A 23,021-nucleotide genomic window follows, 5' to 3' on the forward strand; every position below is an offset into this window, starting at 1 on the left:
CCCCCCCTCCCCCTTTAAGGCTTATGGAGTGCTTTCTTCACCACAACCCTATCAAGTAGAAGTCTTAATTCTGCAGATGAGGAAATAGATTCAGAGAGGTTAAGGGGCATGCCATAGCTTGGGTCTGAGCTGGCAAGTGTCTTGCTTCCAAATGCAGTGGAACTTATTTCCACTATATCCTGCTGTCTCTCCAGTTGACTGTCAACTGTGTTGGCTCTACCCAAGGCTTTTCTGGCCACATAGGGAGATGAGTGGCAGAATTCAAGGCATCCTGGAGTCCCTGAGCATAACTCACCTTGCACCAGCAGTGCCATCCTCTTCCTCACAGGGACTGACAGCTTCTCACTCTTCCACTGTCCCTGAAGCAAGGCTAAGCGCCGGCTGATGTCATCAAAGACCTGTTTCTGAGTACACAGAAACTTCCCAAATCAGAGCTCTAATCCACCTCTTCATCTTCCCTCCACAATTCTGGTTTTTTCTTCTGTTCCTCCTACTCTTTACCATCCAACAAGCCCCTTCCTTCCCTCTAGGCTCTACTCCTCCAGAGAATTATAGTGAGGCACCTTGGATCAGAACAGAAAAGTGTTTACCTCCCTTGAAGACAAAGCCAAGATAATGTGTGTAATGCTTGGGACACATTCCCAAGGTCTGCTTTGTTCCACCTTAACGAGCACATAATCAAGTATAATTCTAATAGATGAAGGAACAAGAGAATAATGGAATTTAGGGTTGAAAGGGACCTTAGTACAACCCCTTCATGTTGTACACAAGGACACAGGCTCAGAGAGAGGTGATATGATTTACGTAGTTACACAAAGGTAGAATTTTAACTCGAGTACTTACAACTCCAAATCCAGTGTCCTTTCCATGAAAGAATTTTTACCTCATCTATACGATGCTGTCTAGGTTTAACTCAGCACCTGCCCAATCTAGTCCCTTCTTTTTTAAAAAGTTTAGAGTATTTCACTGTACCTTTTAGGGGTGAGGAGAGGGAGACTGAATTTAAGTAGAAGGCACTAAGGATAGAAAGATGGATGTGACACAAATTGTGTTCTTGAGTGAGTGGTTTACAATCTAGTTAATTCCCCTAGCTCAACTTCCATCCTGAAACTGGGTTCCCCTGGGCCTCACCTGTGTATGAGCCCGGCAGTCCTCCAAAGCCTGTTCCAAGGGTCCCAGCACATCTTCCAGCATTATTTCACAAGTGACTGGGGAACTGGTAGGTTTCAACCTCAAAGGAGAAGAGCTTCCCCCAAGAGGGGGCCCTGGAGCCTTTGTCAGGAGAGGTGGTGGTCCCACTGGAGGAGCCCCAGTAAAAGGCTCTGAGGCAGGCACTGAGAAGGTAAATCAATGTGCTGAGAACAGCACTGAGGATCTGGCCCAACTAGTGAGAAGCCCTGCCCTCAGTTTCATCCTCTCCCACTGCCCCCACCAGCACCTCTTCCTGAGATTTTAGAAACCAATTAATTTCCTTCAGCCTTTCCTGGTCAATGGCCTCAGGACTAGATAGCTAGAAGGGGAGGAGCAGAGGAGGGAAACAGGAAACTTTTTCATTAAGAAGCTAAAGCTGGGACCCTGTACACTTCTCACAATTTAAACCCCTGTAAGAACAAGGACTACTTATTAAACCAGAAACTATTTTGGGTTTAGGAAGTCTGTGTCAATGTTCAAGAAGAACAAGCCCAAATCTATAATCCTACAACCTTTTGGCAAGAACTGTCCCAAAGGACAGAAAAAGGATGAAAGAGGCCAAAGTCTCCTGCATAAAGGAAATACAGGCAACTCTCCCCTAATCACAATGGGGATCTGAACTGGGCTAACAGGCACTCACCTTTTGGAGAACCATCCTGGGGAGCTGCAACCCGCTTAGTGAGGGGTGTCTTTTTATGACTGCTAGCCTGGGTCTGCAGCCCATAAGAGAATTGTGGAGGGTCATTCCAGCCTCTATCCTTGTTCCCTGAAATTGAAGACAAATGGGGAAAGAAGAAAAGATGGAGAAAAAGAATGAAAGTGGGGGTGGGGGAAGAAGGAATCAGGAAAAACAAAAGAGTGTAAAGGCATTAGAAAAGACGGAAACAAGAGAAAGATGATGGGAGAAAAGGTAGAAAAAGAGATGAGGTCAAGAGAAGAAAGGGAGAAGAGGGAGGAAAATGGAAAGAAGGCAGGAGCAAGAGGAGAAAAAAGGCGGGGAAACGTGGGGAGGGAGAGGGAAAGGAGGTAGGCATGAAGGTAGGAGAGGAAAGGAGGAAGGTAGGAGGAAGACAGGTCGGAGAGGGAGAGAAGATGGGGAGGGAAAGTGTAGAAGGGAGGAAGAAGGAGAGGAAGGGCAGGAGGGGAGGAAGAAGGAGAGGAAGGGCAGGAGGGAAGGAAGAAGGAGATGAAGGGCAGGAGGGGACGAAGAGGGAGAGGAAGGGCAGGAGGGGACGAAGAGGGTAGGACAGGAGGGAAATGGGGAGGTGAAGAGGGAGATGAGGTACAGGTTGGAGGAAGAGGGGAGGGCGAGGTGAGGATAGAGGGAAGGAAGGGGAAGGAGAAAATGAGGAAGGGGGAGGCGGGGAGAAGGGCAAAAAGGATGGAGAGAGAGGCTCAGGCAGAAGGGGAAAGCTGGGGCCGAGAGCCGTCTTACCCTGCACCTCATCACCCCTACCACCACGTAACCGCCCCGCCCCCACACCCCCACCCCCACCCCCACCTCGGAAGGCCCCAGCCCGAGTCCTCCGGCCTGGGCGCTTAGAGGGGTCTGTGGAGGCGCCGAGCGCAACTCACCCGGCTTCACGTACAGCTCCGCCATCGCCTCACTTCCGCACGGCCAGCGGGGCAGTGCTTGTGTCACTTCCGGAGGCGGGCCGCGCCGTGCTGCTCCGCTTCTCATTGGGGCGTCCCGCGGCTCGCGCTCCGCAGCAGTTTTATCTCCCCATCCCTCCAGTTTCTGGGCTAGCGAAGACTGGGCTGCTTTAGGCTTCTTGCATTTGTTATGGCTCGGCGAATGGGGCAGGCACGAGTCTTAGCGACTTCTCCCACTCCCCGACCTGTTTAGCCACCTCCTTTTGGAGCCAGGTAGTACATGTCAGTCCCTAAACATTTATTAAGCACCTGTTGTTGCCAGGCACTGTGAAGCACTTGGGGGGGGGGGGGTATACGTTAAAAAGAGAATCGTCCCAGACTTCGGGGAGCTGACAATCTGGTGGGGTAAACCAAGCAAACAAATACGGACGTACAAGCTAGATAGAGAATAAATTAGCTATAAGCAGTAGGGAAGGCGCTAGAATTAAGGACTTGAAGCCGGGGGAGGCAGGAGACAGACGAGGGAGAGGGTTCCGGGAACGGGGTCGGCCAGAGAAAATGTCTCCGCGGCCAAGGATCTTGTTCAAGAACAGCCAGCGGTGTCACCGGATCCAAGAGTACTGGGGAAGCTGTAAGGTGCGAGGGCTGGAAAGGGTAGGAAGGAAGCAAGTTATGAAAGGTTTTGAACACTTGTATTTGATCCTGTATCAGACCCTGGAGGTGATTGGGAGCCACTGGAGTTTATGGAGTAAGTGAAGTGACATGGTCCAAACTGCACTTGAGGTTTCACTTTGGCCGCTGAGTGAAGGACCGGTCGTAGTGGGAAGACTTGACCGGGAGACCGACCAGCAGGTCATGCACCTGTGAGCTCCATGAAGGCAGGGATTGTCTTTTGCCTCTTTCTGTATCCTTGGTGTTTATCACAGTGCCATACTCATAGTAGGTACTTAGTAAATGTTGGCCTGCACCAGACTTGTAGCAGTGTCAGAAGAGAGAAAGGTTTGTATTCCAGAAATGCTGCAAAGGTGAAAACTGACAGGCCTTGGCAACTAAGATTGGACATGGGAGTCTTGGCCATGGGAGTCAAGAGAGGCTCTGGACAGTATTAGGGTAGTCTGGAGGGAATGGAATTTGGGAGGAAAATAATGAGCTCAATTTCAGCAATGTTGAGTTTAAATTATCTGCTTGCTGAACATCCTGTTTGAGAAACCTGAAAGGTAGTTAAAGATGTGACCCTGGAGGTCAGCAAAGGTTAGGGCAGGATAAGTAGGTTTGAGAATCATTAACAGATAGATGATACTTAAATCCAAGGGGGTTGATGAGATCACCAAATGAAATAGTATTAAGGAGGAAGAGAGGGTGATGACATAGCCCTCTGAGAGCCCAGTGCCTTCTGTCACATGGAGACAAGATACTCTGTATGCCCTAATGCACAGGAGAAAACTCAAAAGGAGTAAACTCACATTTCTGTAGTATTTTAAGGTTTACAAAACACTTTCCTCACATCACTGCCAGAATGGTGGCACAAGTACCATCATTCCTGCTTTATAGTTGAGGCAGGTGAAAGAAGTGAAATTACTTTCCCGAAGTTGAAGAGTTAAAACTGAAAGGCAGGTGCAGGGAATACTTTAGCCAGCTCAGCCTGCAAGAGCCAATGTTGTTTTCCGTGTGAACATTTGCAACTCAGAAATTGGCAATGGCTATAAATAGGACTTATTTTTTTGGTTTAGATTTAAGTAGAGAATAATCTTGATTAAACTTCAAATTGTGTACTGTTTACATCCCCCCTTTCCCCCCCCCCCCCCCCCCCCCCCCAGTTCAGTGGTTAAACATTTACCAGCACACTCCTGAAGCTTGATTTCCCAACTTCCAAGTTAGGAGTGCTCTCAATTCTTCTGTGCTGCTGCCTCTCCTCTCCCATCACCCTGGGCCAGCTTTCCAGTTTGGGGAACAGCATCTTAAGAACTTGAAGGGAACTTTTTTTTTCTTTTAAATTTTTTTTGTCTTTCCCCTACCCCCACCCCAAAATAGCAAGCCAACTGAATACCCCTTTCGCCAATTTGTCGAAGGGAACCTTTAAAATTATCTATTCTGACTAGCCGTGTAACCTTGGGCAAGTTACTTAACCCCAATCACCCTCCAAAAGGCAAAAAAAAAAAGTTATTATGGGGTAGTAATTTGGGGGGCCATTACCTTGAATGGGGGAAAAATTACATCTTTATTTTCACTGTTAACTGAACTTAAGTATTTCCTTCAATGATGAACATAGATAACAAACAATATACCAAGGAGTTCATAGGCTTCACCAAACTTCGCCAAATGAGTCCATGACACAAAAAAAAATGTTAATCCCTGATCTAGTCCAACACACCTTTTTACAGATGAGGAAACTGAGACCAAGTGGGGGTAGTGCCATACTGCACTTGACAGGGACCACTGCACCATGTTGGCTTCTGTTCCAAGCATGAGACAAATTCAGGCCAGTAATGGCAGGTAACTGCCAGAGTGACATTCCTATTGCCACTCCCTGGTTCAATAAACACCAATGGTTCTCACTTAAGATAATAACAGTAATAGTTAGCATTTATATAGATAGCACTTTAAGGTTTACTAAACATTTTGTATAATCCTGTAAAATAGGTAACACCATTAACACTGTTTTGTAAATGAAGGAACTGAGTTTGCTTCTACTTCACCTACTTATTCAATGCCATCCCAATTAAATTACCAAAAAATTGTTTTATTGAGCTAGAAAAAACATTAACAAAGTCATTTGGAAAAACAAAAGATCAAGAATGTCAAAGGAACTAATGAAAAAATGTAAAGGAACGAAGTCTAGCAGAACCAAATCTTAAAACTGTATCATAAGTTAGTAATTATCAAACTATCTGGTACTGGCTAAGAAACAGAATGGTAGATCAGTGGATTAAAGTAGATATACAATACACAGTAGTAAATTATTATAGTAACGTTGTGTTTGATAAATGTAAAGAGCTAAGCATTGGGATAAGAACTCACTATCTGGTAAAAACTGCTGGGGAAACTGGGTCTGGCAGAAACAAGGTATAGACCAATCTTGTACCATTTACCAAGATATGGTCAAAATAGATATATGACCTAGACATAAAGGGAGATATAATTAGAAGAACATGGAACATATTACCTATCAGATTTAGGAATATAATTATTTATGAATAAACAAGAAATAGCATCGTGGGATGTAAAATGGATAATTCTCATTAAATTAAAAAGGGTTTCTGCAAATAAAGCCAATGGAATCAAGATTAGATGGAAAGCAGGAAACTGGGGGAAATTTTTCAGTTTCTTGGATAAAAACCTTGTATCTCAAATATACAGAAAACTGAGTCAAATTTATAAGAATATGAGTCATTCACCAATTGATAAATGATCAAAGAATATGAAGAGACAGCTTTTGGAAGAAATCAATGCTATATATAATCATATGAAAAAAATACTCTAAATTACTGATTAGAGAAATGTAAATTAAAATAAGTGAGGTTATCATCTCACACTTATCATATTGGCTAAAATGAAAGAACAGGAAAATGATAAATGTTCAAGGGGATATGGAAAAACTGGGACACTAATACACTGTTAGTGGAATTGTAAAGCGAACCAACCGTTTTGGACAGCAATCTGGAATTATGTATATACTCTTTGACCCAGCAATACCACTATTAGGTCTGTTTCCCAAGGTAATGAAGAAAAAAAGAAAAAGAATTTATGTTCTAAAATATTCATACCAGCTCAACTTGTCATGGCGAAAAACTGTAAACTGAGGGGATATCATGCCCATCAACTAGGGAATGGCTGAATAAGTTGTGGTATATGATTGTAATGAAATATTGCTATGCTATAAGAAATGATAAGCAGATTGATTTTAGAAAAATATGGAAAGGCTTGCACTAAGTAATGCAGTGAAAAGAACCAAGAGAACATTATATACAATAATAATATTTTTCAAAGAGTAACCAAATTATTAAGTTATTCTGAGTTATATGAGCATTCAAATCAACTCCAAAGCACTTACGAGGGAAAATGCTAGCTACCTGCAGAGAAAGAACTGATACATGGAAATATACATCGTAGGGTTCCACATATATATCAAATATTGGCCTTCTCTAATTTGGTTTTGGGAGGGGAAAAGGGGCCAACTTGGAATTCAAAATGTAATAAAAAACTAATTTTTTTAAAACTGAGGCTAAAACTGTGACTTATTACACAAAGAGTGTCTGCTTCAGGATTCAAATTTCTTCCTGACTCCAGGTCCTACTCTCTATTCACTGTGCTACCTAGTGGCCCAAGGCAAATGCTAACTCTTTCTTTGGCATGTAACAGAACCCAACTTCAACCTTCCTTTCCACCCTACTCTCCTTCACTCTTCCATCTAGCCAAATGGGACTATTATTGTCCCTCATATGTGGCATCCCATCTCCCATATTTGTGCCCCAGGCCAGGATTGCACTTTCTTTACCTCTTATAATACTTAGCTTTCTTCAAAGCTCAGTTATAATGCTTGTTTCTACTAAAACTTTTCTTGACACCTCCAGCTGCCAATGCTTCTGTCCTCTCCCCAAAACACCTTATATTTATTTTCTTTATAATATTTAAAATGTTTTTGTACTTACTTATAGGTGTAAATATTGCCTCCCCAGTGAACTGTAAGCTCCCTAAGGGCAGGGACTGTTTCACATCTCTTTTTATTACCAGCACCCAGAATAGTGCCTGGAATCTAGTATTTAATTAATGTTTGCTGATTGCTCTTGTAAATTAAGTGCCCAATCCCTAAGACTGGAAGGCAGTGGTTATGCTCAAGATTTATCTGCTGTCTGCACCTCTTAACCCCTTCTGCATGAGAAGAGCTCTAGTCAAATTTCCCTCTGGACATATTCTTTCCAAATGAACCATCTATATCTCCTAGCACCAAGCACAGAAATAGCCACTGACCCCTTCTGTGGCAGCACAGTCACACCCAATGAGGCCACTCTGAGATTTTATTTGAACTGATTTTGCTAAAAAGTGTTGCTGAGGTAGAGCCAACTGCCCAGAACTGGACAGGGGCAGGGATCTTAAGGGACCAGGAAGAAGGCAGGGGAAATGGGTCTGGGACAAGGGTAGAGGGTGCAGTCAACCCAGAGAAGATTAATAAATATTCAATATAAATTATTACTATATTAATAGAAGAGATAGGGATAGGGCAGGCAGAAAGATGAGGGGCAAGTAAGGAAGACTCCACAGGTAATGGGGGCAGGTGAGAATAGGGAGGTGGTAGGGTGGCCAGTTAGACTCCTAGAATATGAGTGGTGTGAAACTGCTGACAGGGCCCCCAAAGTCTCCCTTTCCCGACCTTCCCCAGCTCAATCTAGGGCATATGCAATAAGGAGGGTTTCAGTCGGAAGGAGTCAAAGAAGGAGAATACACCTCTTTTACGAGGGGCAGCCCCTGCACCTCCAACTCCACCCTTGAGCAGGGGGAGTGGGAGAGGCAGGGGCCCTCCTGCAGAGTCCACAGAGCTTGTCCTCTTGAGGCGAAGTCGAGCCCGGGCTTGGGCGCCCCGGGCCTTCCCTCGGGCTGCAGAGGCCACAAGACACTTCTGATACTGTACCTAAAAACAGGGATGCAATACAATACAATACGACATAATATAAACATTTATTAAGCACCTATTGTATATAGTCCTGTAATAGTTGAGGGATACACAAACTTAAGAAAAGATACCACACTTGTACTCAAGGAGCTTACAGTCTAATGGTGGGATAAGACATTAACATAAATGGCTACAACATACAATATAACATAAGTGTATTAGAGAATTATTAAACAAAAGCATTCTGAGAGGTCTCGGAGGAAGGTTGTTACAAAGCAAGAACATCAGGAAAGATTACTGGACCATATGGCACTTAATTTGGGTTTTAAAGATTGGGTAAGATTTCAACATGTGAAGAAAGGGAATGGAGGATATTTGAAATAGGGAATAAGGTGAGCAAAAGAAAAGAACCAGGCGATCAATTACATTGTGTGTTTGGTGGATAGGCAATAATACAGTTTGACTAGACCACAAAAGGCATGAAGAAGAGTGGCACACAGTAAGGCTGTAAAAGTACAGTGGACCACATTGTGAAGGTCCTTGAATGCCAGGCAAGACTCTGAACTCTACTTGAGGGTAAGAGGGAATAACTTAAAGTTTTGGGTTTTTTTTGCAAGGGGGAAGGCAGGGCAATTGGGGTTAAGTGAGTTGCCCAAGGTCACACTGCTAGTAAGTGTTAAGTGTCTAAGGCCAAATTTGAACTCAGGTCCTCCTGACTGCAGGGCCTGTGCTCTATTCAGTGCGCCACCTAGCCACCCATAACTGAAGCTTTATGAGGGATCAAATGACAGCATCAGGTCTATACACAAGATTATTCTGGCAAGAATATGAATGACAGACTAGAGCCATCCAAAGATGGCATCTTTCTCCAAAGAATGGAGACAGTACAATCTCTACTACTTTCAAGGAGATGGTATTAAGGACTTATCCTGGTGTGGTTAAAACAAGATTAGAGACCAGAGAGGTAGATTAAGAGGTATTCACTAATGAGATGGAATCTGAGGAAGAGAGAAGAGTTAAAGATACCTCAGGGTTATGAAAGTAAAGGGCAGGAGGGAATGATCATAATCAGGGAATTTTTGAGGTAAAAAGGATGGAGGTGAACAGGAATCTGAGGAAGAATTAATTTGTAGGAGACAGCCAGGAGTGCAGAAGGGGCAGCTTTATCCTGTCTGACTACCACTAAACTCCATAAAGCTGACTCTGGAGAAAGGAGCTGTCCAAAGGCTACTATCAGTTGATGTTTGTTTGTCTGATCATCTACCATCTGTGATGCCTGAAGCATAAGGCCTACACAGGGCATCCTCAAATGGCTCTTTTAATTCCCAACTATGAGGAAGGAGTCCACGTAGGCCAAGGAAATTCTTAAGTGATCAAGAATTTTATGTACCACAGTTCAGGAATGTACTGAAAATACCATCCTTCCCTTCCCAGGGTCCCTCCCTCATCCCTGATCAAGCTCCTCCCCAACCTCAAAGCTCACCATGCATGCAGCCTGAACAGCCTCAGATAGTGCCCCAGCATGGGGCTGGCACCAGAAGGCAGCACACTGGAACCGCTGGTGACCAAGGTCAGCAATGAGTCCAAAGGTGTGGGGGTCATGGCCAACACCAATGAAGGTCACATGTCGTACTGGACATTGCCACAGTGGCTCTTCTTCTGCACCCAGCTTTACCTGCCCCTTTCCCCCCACCCCAATATGCAATCATCAATGGGGGCTGGCCCCTTACTGAGGACCTCCCCCTCCCATGAATGCTCTCCCGTCACCCCAGAGCTCTGGCCTCAATTCCTGCCTCAGTGGTCCTGCCTCAGTATTCCACACACAAGCAAGATCTTGGTTTCCTCCCCCTTTCCTCCTGAAACTGGGATCTCCTCCTCTAGCACTTAATGGTTGGCAATCCCTGTTACCTGGACAGGCAATGCAGTCATGAGTGAGTCAGAGACGCTGAGTATAGTTGGGGTCCAGGAATGATGGTCCCCCTGGGAAGTCAAGGCCCCAATGGCTTCATTCAGCACATCCATCCCTGAGGGGGATACATCCATTGCAGCTTCTATCCTGGTCCGGAGGGATGGGAGTCTGGGGGGTGGAACTCAGGGAAACTTTTAAGAAAAAAGGAGTGTGGACCCTCTGGCTCACTTTGGGCCCAGAGAAAAGGTGAGCAGCGTGACCAAGTAAAGATAAATTGTGAGGGGGGGAGGGAGAATCAGGCCCTCAGGCTTTTTATATGGTTAGACCTTACATGGAGACAATAAACACTTCAAGATGCAGACATTTCAGAATCTCAAGCCTTATTTCTAGTCCCATGTCCACTCCATTCTCCTCCACCCAGCTGTGCCTTGAATGTTTCCCCTGCTCCAGCAGTTCCTCACCCATGGCCTTGTTAACTGGCAGGGTCCCAACGTAGAGAGCCTCATACTGCTGGGCAGCCTGGCTCACCGCATCAAGAAGTTCCACTGAGGGGTAGATAAAATCACTGTGGCCCCCTCAAAGTCAGCGTTCCTCCCCAGAGTATCCACTGCAGGTGCAGCATTGGAGAGGAAGGCTTCCCTACTCCCAATTCATAGGTTTAGGACCAGATAGGTAGGGCCTGCCACTTCCAGGGCCCCTCATTGTGAAAGAGGAACAGAAAAAGATGGTTACAAAGTATGGGCAAAACTCCAGGGACTGCTTTCCCACCCACTATAACCTTCCCCCAAGATATCCACCAAACCACACTAAACTATTTTCACGGCTATTGTCCTCGTGGTCCCTACTCTTTACCCCACCCTCTGGCTATACCTTGCCTGGGTAGATCCTCAGGGGAGATGGGGTCCAAGGAACATCGAGGAGGGTCACCAATCACCCCAGCTCTCTCTGACAGAATCTGCAATATAAACACTCTGGGGTCGGGGTGAGAGATCAGGCAAGGGGAACTCTTGGGACTCATGTTGTCCCCATTCACCTGCAGTCCCCTCCTACCATATCCCCTTCAGGGCCCCTCACCTGGGCACACAGCCCATGCAGGGCACTGGCAATGGCCTTGGCTGGGACATCACAGCGAAACACGTGGCATTTCAACATGCAGGTGTCCTTGTCACCCGCCACAAAGGCGAAGTCCCTGTGAGGGAGTAGGGATGGGGTTGGGAAACTGAATGATGGGAGAGAAAGGGAAAAGACTTTGGGAGGAGGAGAAAGACAGAAGAGAGGATATCTAGGAACAGAGGACAGAGGTCTTATGAGTGAAAGGGAATGGAAATAAGTGAGGGAGGAGAATAGATGGGGCACTTGGCCCTGCCACTCACCTGTCCCTGATCCAGAAGCATGTGAAGAGCATAGGGGACAGTCAGTCCAGCCCTTTCCTGCTTCATCCCCATCCTTCCCAATCCTTTCAGAGGCAGGAAGTAGCTCAGTTTGCCCTCCCCCACCAGGTCCATGCCAGAACAAAGAGGGGCATCACCATCTAGGAGGGTCAAGTCTGGGAAAGGTCTGGGACTAAGGTCCAGCATGGCAAGGTCAGAGGGCCAGGGTCTGGAAGGGGTCTAAAATCAAGATGCAGCTTGGCAAGATTAGGGAATCACTGTCCATGGGGGGTCAGCGTCAGAGAAATCACTCCTGAAGGAGAGGGGCTTCGAATCTTCAGGAAAATAAGTTGTCCATGAATTTCTCACCGGCCATTAGTGCTGCCCACACCCCAGACTCTGATGTGCACAAGGGGCTGACAATGGATTAGGCTGTGGTCCAGGGGATTCACCAGACTCATCGTGTCTTTCTTCAAAATCATCAACATGTTCTGACCCTGTAGAGTTCCCAGGGGAGTTAGGGAACAAACAAAAAGAGGGTTTCTGTAAGTAGTGAATGACTTATGGAGGGCTCCAAGGGGATAGTGGGGTTGAGAATGGCTTCTGGAAAAATAGGACAGAGAGGTTAGTCTAAAGGGCCAGATTTAGAGACTTGGGGAAGGAGAAAGAAAAAAATCAGATAAAATTCCATGTGCCCCTAGAATCACAGTACTTAAAACTGAAAGGGCTTTAGACAAAATCTAATCTAAGAGTGGGGAAGTAACATTTGTCCAAGACAACACACAAGAGGTAATAGGGATTTGAATCTTTTCAAATGACTTCAAAAAACTTCGTGTTCCTTGCTGCCCCTAAGCTTGAAGGCCCCCAGCCAGGGATACTAGCTGTTACTTCTATCCAGCCTCTGAGTCCTTCTAACCGAAGCCACAGAAGAGGGAAATTGAGAAAGGGGAACAAGCAGCCATTGGGTAAACTTACCTCACCCCAGGCCCTAGCAGGTGGTCGGCTTTGACCCCGGCTCTGTGCCAGCTGTTGAATGCAGTTATTGACAGCAATGCTGCTCTTTCCAGGTGCCAAGTCCTCTTCAGGCACCTCCACCCAGCCCAGAGATCGTACCGCAAAGCACTGATAGACAGTAGGGCCAGGTGGGAAATGGTTAATTGGGGAAGAGGGAATTTAGGATTGCAGGAATGAGGAGTCAAGCTCCTCCTCTACAGATGAGACCCCATAGTTATCACAGAAATAACTCACATTTATACAGGGCTTAATTAGATGTTTTACAATGTAGTTGGAAACAGTAGAAGTCTATTTCACAGGTGAGAAAATTAAGGTTCAGAAAAGTTAAATGTCTTGCCCATGGGCACACAGCAACTATCGGTATCATACTAACAAGTAAACCCATCATCCCCTAGGAAAGAAGGGGACCAAAGTATAGCACATGATGCACACTTGGCTTTGGAAACACAGGCCATGATCCCCTTTGTACCTAATGATAGGCTCTATCATGACCCTTCCCTACCACCCCATGCCCAGAGATCATTCTGGTCCAGGATCCAATTCTAAGAGCTCATTAAAATGCCTGCTTCCACATTCCCAGAGGATCCCTGTTGCTCAAAAGTAGGCACTGGTACCCACCACCCTCTACCTTGGAGCCTGGTTCCATGTTTCGGATGTAGGTTTCTTCCCCACACCAGGGTAGAGAAGTCCTGAAACAGAGAAGGGCTAATGAGAGGAGGCTCCCCATAGGAAAAGCCACCAACTCACTCAAAACCCAAAGGGCCAAGAAGAAGAGACATAATTCTAACATGGTGGCCAATGAGCCAGATGACTAACTTTGATCATCTAGTCACAAGTCAGATTATCCACCCACCCTCTCCTCCCCCTGCCTCCCGGTAGGAAGTTTAGCAGACACTGAAATCCACATCCCTATCCTGATTACCTTCGGTCCAGTGAATTTTCCAGGCTAGAGAATGATCTCCCTTTGGGGGGTCGTAATCCCCAAGCCCCTCCTGTGCCCTGTGGAGAGGGAGGTTAACTTAAAGTCAAATGAGTAGATCAGGGACCCTAACAGAAGTATTACTATCCCCTCCAGTCCCAAGAGATATTATTAATCTTTCCCCAACTTCTACATACCGAGTCAGGTGGTACAGAATCCCCAGGTTCCCAGACTGGGCGCTGCCATTGAGTACTACCACTGGGGACATGCCAGTAATAGGTGCCAGCAGCATCATGGATCTTTCGCCACCCAGGAGGCAACCCTGGCTCTCCCTCTAGGCTCTGATCACCCCACAAGTCATCTGTAAGAGCACCATGGTCAAGAGTGTGGACTCTAAGGTATTCAGACATAATACAGCCCCAGACCCCATAGTCAAGCAGAGCCAGAAAGGCCCTTAGAGATCATCTCATCCAACTCTCTCATTTTGAAGATGAGGAAAATGAGGCCCAGATAGCTAAAGTGACTTGCACAGTCACATAGCTAATAAGCAAGCAAAATAGAGACTCCTTTCCAAGGGTTCTTGACCTGGGGTCTGTGAATTCTTTTGCTTAATTTTATAACTTCATTTAAATATAACAGGCTTTCTTTATAGTGCTATGTAATTTTACTTTACGTATTAAAAAAACATTTTTCTGAGAAGAGGTCCATAGGCTTCACCAGACTGCCAAACGGGTCCATGACACAAAAACTGGTTGAGTCCCTGTGCTACCTACACCAAGTTCCTTTCCCTGGGTTGTGCATATGTCTGGGATGGGAGGGAAGGGCCAACTACGAAGGGTGTGAGGTAAGCAGAGTTTGAAATACTGACCAGACATACCCAGAGCTCTGCAGCTGCATCTGGAATCAGTGTCTCTGGTCTGCTTCAGCTGCTCCCTCTGTATTTCAAGGATGCAACATCCCACCCCCTCCCGACCCAAACCCTTCCCAACTCCAGTCCCTCTTTCTGGGCATCTGGTCCTCCTGGGTCCTGCTGGGTCCTGTTCGGGTCCATCGGTCGCGGTCTCTTCCGATCACATCTCTGCCACCCTCCCCTCCCCACCATCCCTGGCTCCTTAAGTCTCCCGCTCTCCCACCACACCCCGGACCCCCACGCACCGTCGCAGTTGACCAAGATGATAGCTAACATGTAGTCCTTGCCCAGCATGGCCCCGGCCCCGGCCCGTCCTCCCAGCCCGACCTCGGGGATGCGGCTCCTACAAGCCCGGCCCCTCTGCGCCAGTGAGCGTGGCTAGAGCCGCACAAACACAGGGCGGAGTCGGGACCGGGACCGGGTAGGCGTGAGCTCAGAGTCGCGGGAGTGCGGTGTCCGCAAGCACGCACATGCGCAGGCGTGATGGAGGGGAGGGGAAAGGAAGGGGAAAGGGAGGGCAGGGAAAAGGAAGTGGGGGCGGAGGGGCCCTGCTGGCTGCGCGGGCATGTGCGCGCGTGTCTGTGCCATGGGCCCAGCAAGAGCCCAGACACTTTCCTTTGGGCCGCTATGAGCTCATCGTCCGGACTAGGGTGGGTGCCCGCTGTGGAGCGTTACACACTCATGCAGAGCCCCACGGGTGCCCGGGTCACCCACAACCTAGACGTGAACACACTGCCCTTGCGGGCGCAGTTCACACTCACACCAGCCCCACCACGCACGCTTGAACACTCGCGCAAAGGTGCAAAATCTGGTCTTCGACATAAGACCGACATCACCCGGTCTCGCCTCACGGGGCGTTCCCGGAAGTCGCGGTGCTCGGGGGCGTGGCCGCGGCTGCGCACTGAGCGCGCCTGGGGAAAATGGCGGATGACAAGGTGAGTGTCTGTGCAAGCGTGGGGCAGAAGGGAGCAGGGCTATTCTTCTTTCTTCCCCGCGTCCCCCAGAGAGACCACTGGGGGGTCTCGAACCCATTGTCTCAACTCTGCAAACTCCAGCCCCCGGAAAGAGCTGTAGGCTAGGAGTCCAGGACACCAGCATTCTGATTCTAGCGCTGGCATTTAAATTTGCTGTATGGCATTGGGGGAATTACTTCCCCTCTCTGCTCCTCAGTTTCCTCGTTTGTAAAGTGAGAGGCTGGACTGCCCAACCCCCAAGACCACTTCCTCTCCAGGCATTCTCTCTGCAGGAGCATTTGAGTGGGAAGAAACGGGTAGTCCGGTGCAGTGAGTCAGCCCTACCTCTCCGACCTCCATCCATCTTCTTAGCAGGCAAAGGCGTGGGGAGGGGAGACGCGGGGGGTCTGGCAGATACTCCAGCCACTGTTGTCTTTCGTGGCAATAATTTGTGTCCTTATTCCAGTTCTCAGATACCCTGTTCCTTGGCCCAGGTTAAAACTTCTGCGTGAGATGGTAGTGAGTTGCTGAGGGAACTTTTTTTTTTTTAAAGCAATCGGGGCTAAGTAACTTGCTCAAGGTTACACGTCCAGTTATTTCTGGTTGTGGTGCTGAATGTCTGAGCCCGGGATTCGATCTCCAGGTCGTCCCAGCACTGGAGCTGGTACTCTTACTCGCTGAGCCACCTGGCCACCCCTAAGCAATTGGGGTTAAGTAACTTGCTCAACGTTACACGGCCAGGTGTTTCTGGGTGGGTGCTACGTGTCTGAGCCCGGGATTCGATCTCCAGGTCTTCTCAACACTGGAGCCGGTGCTCTCACTCGCTGTGCTACCTGGCCGCCTCTGAGGGAACTTTTTACTGAGATATTCTGCACCCTCTTATCAACATCATGGCTTATGGTGTTTTAAATAAAGTGGGCACTTTGATACAATGGCAACATGGGGGAAAAGAGGAAGGAACCATGTTCCATCAATCCCGGAAAATCTTTCAAAGACTCTCATGGTTGAAAGGGCGGTTTAGTTCGTACCATTCTTGAGCAGGAATCCCTTTTACAACATCACTGACAGGTGGACATCCCCAGCCTCCTCTTGAAGATAGGTAGTAATGGGGGTTGAGGGGTATACCTCCTGATATCATGAAGCAACCCATTATTTCTCTTTTGACTGTAAGCATTAGGTTTTTAGACTCCCAAGGGAGCCAGCTCAGCTTCACCTCATGTCTTTCTTTGTTCCAAGCATTCTGGTAAGCATTTGACCTTAGGGGAACAGATTTACCCAGACCAGGGATAGAGCCATCCAACACTTTCCATCTGATCCAAAGCCCCTAGAGCTTACTGTTCCAAGGAATTCAAAATTCCCCATGCTTCTAAGTATCACTTTCCTGAAGATAGTACCCAGTGTCAATGTTCTCTCCCAACTCTGGGGAGAAGCTTTTTAAATTTCAAGATTAGAGCTGAAGAGTTTGGGCTAGAAAAAATCCTGTTTTACCTAATAACTAAATCTGCTTATCCATATATCTGTGAAAAGGTTTAAATCTTATTAATTTGTATGGGAAGTGAAATCTCATCATTTCAAAAGGAAAGTCCCTTGGGGATAAAGGTTTGGGTCTCCTGCCTTTGGGACATTCATTTTGACTTGTGATAATGTTTGGAGCTGCCAGTGCTAGGCCAAAGTGAGGGTGGTGAGAGAGGGACCCCAAAAGTAGAAGTACTCTTTGCCGTGGAAAGCAAATGAGGTATGCTGGGAAAATCATGATTTACTATTTTTTGGTTCTCCCTGTTTCCCCTTGAGTCTTGATAGCCATTGAAAGAGGGGAGGGAGAGATAGGGTATAGAAGACTCAGACTATACTATAGAAAGCTTCTCTCGTACCACTCTAGGACTCGATGCCAAAGGTGAAAGACCTGGCTTTCCTAAAGAATCAGCTGGAACATCTACAGCGGCGACTGGAGGAGGAGGTTAAGACAGGTGTGGAACAGGTAATTGATAAGGTTGGCATGAAGGCACAAATATATCCACATACTCCTCAACTAATACCACTTAGCAGTGGTCTTGATGTTTGGTACTTCTCTAGATCATTTTCTCCCTCTCTCTGGTGTCCACATCCCATATACTAATGATGTCTACCTGCAGTTTTGTAATGGAGTGTTGGCAGGAGCCCTGTGAGTCACAGAAAGAGAACTGTGGCATGGGAGGCTAAATTACTAAGTGGCAGAGGCTTAAATGGTTAGAACTAGTGGAGGTGGGCTAGGATTCCTCCCGGGTCTTCTGGCCAAACAAACTTGAGAAAATTATCTCTGTGTACTTCGCTTTATTCACCTGCAGCTCAGGGTTAGCTTGGGAGCTAGGAGCAGAAAGCTCCTGGCAGGAGAGGGAGGCAGGGAGTTTTTCAGCCTCATTGCTAAGGCCTGTGTCCCAATTTGATTCTTACTCTTGTATTTTCCATGTTGCCTGCCTCTGACTTTCTTGCAGGAAGGCTCGTTCCTGTCATCTCCCTTTCTCAAGGGCTTCCTGGCTGGTTATATTGTAGCCAAGTTAAGAGCATCTGCGGTAATGGGCTTCGCAGTTGGCGTGTGCACTGGTGTCTACGCAGCACAGTCCTATGCAGTTCCCAACGTGGAGAAGACCTTGCAGGATTACCTCCGGGCCCTTCGTAAGGGCCCCGACTAGCACGCCCTTAGCAGTCTCCCCTCCAGGCCCTCCTCAGGAGGGGCCTCAGCTCTCTGAGGAAGAGCTAGGGATAAGCAGCAAGCCTGACTGTGTAGGGTTATCAGCCATAGAGGCCAGCTGTCCTGCTTAGTCTCCAGCCTCTCCAGGCTTTTAGTTTTCTCAGCTACTCCAGACGTGTACGTGTTGGGGGAGGGAGGGGGGGAAGTGCTCTGTGTGTGTGTGTGTGTGTGTGTGTGTGTGTGCGTGCGCGCGTGTGTTCATGTCCCTGCTTTGTCCACTTATGACTCTAACCTATGGCCTACCTAGTTCCTTGTCAGTTTGGTAATGTGTCCTGAATTCCCCTTCCTAGGAGCTGGCTCCATCACTCAATTTTACCAGATGGACTATAGACTTTCCTCCCCATTCTTACTCTTGCCATTACTTACCTACCTAAAGGCCTAAGTTGGTAGAGTGGGGATGAATGTGGAAGAAGGAGGCATACCGGGCATAGGGCGCCCAAGCCAGGCCCGATGGGTGCTTATGCTCCTCTTGTCCACAACCATGTACGGTGCCCATGCTCCACTGTTGGCCTTGTGTCGAATAGATGGCCGTGTCCCCTTCCGCCCCTCTTCAGCTGTGCTTTGGACAGAACTGACCAAATTACTGCTGTCAGCATGCTCTTTGATGGCCCGGCGGCAGCCAAGACTGTGGGACACTCTGCCTTGGCGCCAGGCTGCCCCCTTTGCACTCTCTGCCCTGCTTTATGGTGCCAACAACAATCTCGTCATTCACCTGCAGCGGTACATGGACCCCAGCACCTACCAGGTAATGAGCAACCTCAAGATTGGCAGCACAGCTCTTCTTTACTGCCTCTGCCTGAACCACCGTCTCTCTGCCAGGCAGGGGTTGGCACTGCTGCTGCTGACTGGTGCTGGAGCCTGCTATGCTGCTGCGGGCCTCCAGGACCCGAGGGGGCTCCTCCCCCCTCCTGCAGCCGAAGCCATGCCCCTCCATGTGACCCCCCTGGGTCTGCTGCTACTCCTGCTCTACTGCCTCATATCGGGCCTCTCCTCAGTCTACACCGAGCTGCTCATGAAGAGGCAGCGCCTGCCCTTGGCCTTGCAGAACCTGTTCCTGTACTCCTTTGGGGTACTTATGAACTTGGGGCTCTACGTGGGAGGTGGGCCAGGCCCTGGGCTCCTAGAAGGTTTCTCAGCCTGGGCAGGGCTGGTGGTACTGAGCCAGGCCCTCAATGGACTGCTCATGTCGGCCATCATGAAGCACGGGAGCAGTATCACCCGTCTCTTTGTCGTCTCCTCCTCACTGGTTGTCAATGCTGTGCTCTCAGCCACCCTGCTTCATGTTCAGCTCACGGCTGCCTTTTTCCTGGCCCTCCTGCTTATTGGTCTGGCTGTACATCTCTACTATGGAGGCAGGTAGAGCTAGAGGGCCCACCCTCTGGAACTATTTTTGCCCTGCAGTGCTGTTAATGTCGGCTCCATATTACTGCAGTCAGCAGTCCTTTCCAGTGACCAAGGATTCACCTCTTGAAGAGGGTGCTTTTCTCCTTCCTTGATGGAGCTGGAAGGTTCATCAGGATGGGGGATGTGGGAGGTTATCCTTAGGGGTGGCTCCAGTATGTGCTGTTCTCTGATCTTTGCCCCTTTCTAGCCTATCTCCTGCCCTCTAAGTGACTGCACTTCTTCCTTCCCGTGTGGCTTTAGCCTGCTATTTCCTCATGCTATTCCCCGCCAGAATCCCTGAAAGAAGTGCCTTTGAGAGGAGAGAGCTGCAGTCAGGCCTGGGGAAACCCCTGGTGGGAGATGAGGGGAGTCTGTGGAGACCTGAAGCAAAATTGAGGTTTTGCCAAGGAAACTATTGTTGGCTCAAGTTTGTCCCTCCAGATTCTGATAAATCCTTTTTGCTACCATCACTGTATAGAGCAGAGGAAAATCAGTTAGAGATCCTGCCTCTATCAGCTGCTGTGTGGAAGGTCTGAGGCCTAGCTATTTTCCTGCTCTGTCAGACCTCATGTCCTGATCGCCTCACTCTATCCCTTTTCCTGTGGTAATTTAGACTCCAGCCTGGATCTCTAGCTACCCTAGTAACTGGCTTGTTCTGTTTCCTCTTTATTCTTTTAGACTCTACAGCAATGCACCAGAAAGCCAAAATGTCTAGGGCAACTTTAACCTCCAGTGTTCCATCCCAACCTTTCTGGAAGGTTCTGCCAGTGCCAGGGTCCATGTCGTCTGACTGCTTTGCCAGTATCTCTCCCCACTGCTGCCCCCAACAAGCTCCAGTATTTACTGGAAGAAACTCACCCACTTCCCACTATGCTGCTGCTTTTCCATAATCAGGACTGAGTCTCCTTAATCAAACCAGGGATGAGCCTCACAGGTTCACTAGGAATTCTACATGCCCTTTCTTATGGCCCCTACCTTTTTGTTTCAGTCTAGAGGGTTCTCATCAGCTCTGTTGCTTTACACTCCCGGACCCTGCTTCTGCTAGAAAGTATTCTGTTCTTAGACCCTCAATCTGGCTACCTTTCCTGGGATACCCTTAACTTCCTAGTAAGAAGAAGACTCCTTTACAGAAGTAACTTAGACTAGGGCATGTGGGATTTTTCTATAGCTCAATCAGTGTCTCCTTAACTGCATAAGCAATAAGGTCTCAATAAAGTGTTTCTGAGTAGGGATTTCCCTACCATATGCCATGCTGTGTGTGTCTTGTGTCCTCTGTAAACTGTCACCACCCCTGGTTCTAATCTGCTGACTTGAGGGTCTTGGAGAGTCTCACATATACCTTAGGAGGTAGGTTAATGATGTGGGTGTCATGTTACAGGCACCATGAAGTCACTGGCTACCAGAGTGGTTTGTGTTTTCATTGAGTTCTAAGACAAGAATGAGCAGGGAAGTAGAACCTCCAAGCCCAGGCCTTTTCACTGCTATAAATTCCAATGGGGAAAAAACCCCCAAACCTCTACTCACTCCTCAACCCATAGTAGTCTGGCTTCTGACCCCAGTCATCAGCTATGAAATGGCCTCCTCAAAGGTTGCCAGTCATTTAAATGGCTAAATTGAATTACCTTTTCTCTATTCTGATCCTCTGATCTTTCTGTCACTTGTAATATTGCTGATATTCCTCTCCTGGATAATAATCCCTCTGTTGATTTCTATGGTTATCTCTTCTGGTTTTCCTGTATACCTTCCTTCTTAGGCCTAGCAGAATCATCATCCATCTCCTGCCTCTTTAACATAGATATTATCCTAGACCTTCCTCCCTATACTCTCTCCCTTGTCTATTTCATCAGTTCCCACATTTTCAGTCTTTTTGCATGATTCCCAATCGAACTTTAATCTCTCTACTGAATGTGAGTAGTACATTTCCCCCTCTTACCAGCACCTTCAAATTTCCCTGTTCCACTTAAATAAACCACTGATTTTCCAGTAAGAAACTTATAACCTCAAAAATCATCTTCATTCTCTCATCTCCATGTCTCTCATGCAGTCAGCTGCTAGCTTTGTCAAGTCTACTTCCGTATTTCTTCTCATATCTATCCTCTTGTCTCCCTGCACACACAGAGGAAAATAGATTCCCTCTCTCCTGACCATGCCATTTACTGATCCCATTTTTCACTTTCATTTCAGTACCCTTCAGTGGGCAGGTTTGTTAAGTGCCTGGCTACCTCTCAGTTACAGAACGTACTAATCTACATTGGTACAGGGTCTTTGCTCACTGGGAGGTCCCTGTACCAGCGAATTTGAATGTCTAGGCCAAAAAAAATTTCAAGGCACTGGGGATTCAAAGATACAAATTGTTCCTATTCTTAGGGATCTTACATTCCATTGGTGGCTGCAACACACGCATATAAATACATCTGAAGTATTTTTTTTTTCTTGAAATAAAGTAGGACTGGAGGCAGAGGTGAGGAGGACAACATTCCAGGCATGGGTGGATGGCTTGTGAAAAGTCTTGTGCAGGCAGAAAATGAAATATCTTCTACAGGCATGTAGGCCAGTTTGGCTGGAATGTGAGGTGTACATTAGGAAGTAATAGGAAATCAAACTGGGAATATAAATTGGAATCAAATTGCCAAATGAGTTCGTATTTATCCTAAGGAAGTAACGATACACTGAAGTTTCTTAAGAGAACCTGTTCAGAGCTGAGCATTGAGAATATCAGTTTGGCTGCTACATGAAAGAAGGATGGGAAAAGAGATTTGGAAGCAGTTTGTCTAATTAGGAGGCAATTGCCATAGTCTGGGTAAGGTGATAGGGCCAGAACTAGGCTAGTGATGGTGTGAGTACAGAGAGGGACAAAGGCAAGATATATGGAGGTGAAATTGACAAGACAGCAATTATTAGGATGTGGGGGACAGGAGAGTGAAGGAGTTAAATGTGACAGGTTTTGAACCCGGGAGACTTGAAGGACAGTGCTCTTAACAGATACAAGGAAGTTAAGAAGATGGGTGAATATTGGGGGAAAGGTAAGTATGGTTTTAAATATGTTGAATTTGAGATACCTGTGGGCTAAAGGAGATGCCCATCAGGTAGTGATAGGGCAATGGGGTTCAGAAGAAAAATGAGGGTTAGACTATGTAAATCACAGACATCTGTATGGAGGTGGGGTGGGATAGGGAACAACACCTATGTGCCATGCATGCACTGTATTAAGTGCTTTACAGATATTTCATTTGGGCTTCCCAACAACCTTGTAAGATAGGTCATATTACTGTCTCCATTTTCCATTTGAGCAAACTGAGGCAGACAAGTGACTTGCCCAGGATCACATATATGACATATCAAAGGTCAAATTTGAACCCAGGTCTTCCTGGCTCCAAGCTCAATGCTCTGTCTACTGTATCCCCTAGCTTCTATGGAGGTAATACTTGGACCCATAGGAGAAG

The 23,021-nt window shown here is 47.3% G+C and overlaps 4 protein-coding genes across 4 annotated transcripts in view; 2 read left to right on the forward strand and 2 right to left on the reverse strand.

Moving 5' to 3' along the window:
- Nucleotides 1-2,919, reverse strand: part of SRA1 (steroid receptor RNA activator 1) — a 3,422-nt gene extending 503 nt beyond the window's left edge. Inside the window, exons 1-5 of the mRNA XM_069104372.1 lie at nucleotides 2,767-2,919; nucleotides 1,832-1,957; nucleotides 1,132-1,334; nucleotides 303-404; nucleotides 1-6 (exon numbers count right to left, since the gene is read on the reverse strand). The exon at nucleotides 1-6 is cut by the window's left edge and continues 503 nt beyond it. Of these exons, the coding sequence (XP_068960473.1) occupies nucleotides 1-6; nucleotides 303-404; nucleotides 1,132-1,334; nucleotides 1,832-1,957; nucleotides 2,767-2,872 (543 nt within the window). The 5' untranslated portion in view covers nucleotides 2,873-2,919. The remainder of the gene's footprint in view (nucleotides 7-302; nucleotides 405-1,131; nucleotides 1,335-1,831; nucleotides 1,958-2,766) is intronic.
- Nucleotides 2,920-4,983: 2,064 nt separating this feature from the next.
- Nucleotides 4,984-15,069, reverse strand: APBB3 (amyloid beta precursor protein binding family B member 3). Its single transcript, XM_069104370.1, has 12 exons — nucleotides 14,760-15,069; nucleotides 13,802-13,965; nucleotides 13,608-13,684; nucleotides 13,314-13,374; nucleotides 12,647-12,793; nucleotides 12,041-12,168; nucleotides 11,376-11,490; nucleotides 11,172-11,256; nucleotides 10,763-10,846; nucleotides 10,301-10,416; nucleotides 9,876-10,073; nucleotides 4,984-8,410 (listed from the first exon to the last, which is right to left on the reverse strand). The coding sequence occupies exons 1-12, from the start codon at nucleotides 14,806-14,808 to the stop codon at nucleotides 8,168-8,170; spliced, it is 1,467 nt and encodes a 488-aa protein (XP_068960471.1). The 5' UTR covers nucleotides 14,809-15,069; the 3' UTR covers nucleotides 4,984-8,167.
- Nucleotides 15,070-15,206: 137 nt separating this feature from the next.
- LOC138174157 (SLC35A4 upstream open reading frame protein) lies at nucleotides 15,207-18,139 on the forward strand. Its single transcript, XM_069104374.1, has 3 exons — nucleotides 15,207-15,449; nucleotides 17,347-17,445; nucleotides 17,939-18,139. The coding sequence occupies exons 1-3, from the start codon at nucleotides 15,435-15,437 to the stop codon at nucleotides 18,134-18,136; spliced, it is 312 nt and encodes a 103-aa protein (XP_068960475.1). The 5' UTR covers nucleotides 15,207-15,434; the 3' UTR covers nucleotides 18,137-18,139.
- Nucleotides 18,140-18,590: 451 nt separating this feature from the next.
- SLC35A4 (solute carrier family 35 member A4) lies at nucleotides 18,591-20,828 on the forward strand. The gene has a single exon (XM_069104371.1). It carries the CDS (start codon nucleotides 18,593-18,595, stop codon nucleotides 19,553-19,555), a length of 963 nt encoding a protein of 320 aa, XP_068960472.1. The 5' UTR covers nucleotides 18,591-18,592; the 3' UTR covers nucleotides 19,556-20,828.
- The last annotated feature ends 2,193 nt before the right edge of the window (nucleotides 20,829-23,021 follow it).

This window comes from Petaurus breviceps, unplaced genomic scaffold (genome assembly GCF_028583685.1).
Source record: "Petaurus breviceps papuanus isolate PSGF00001 unplaced genomic scaffold, PetGlider_PUasm1.0 685, whole genome shotgun sequence".
In the NCBI taxonomy this organism is placed as follows: domain Eukaryota; kingdom Metazoa; phylum Chordata; class Mammalia; order Diprotodontia; family Petauridae; genus Petaurus; species Petaurus breviceps.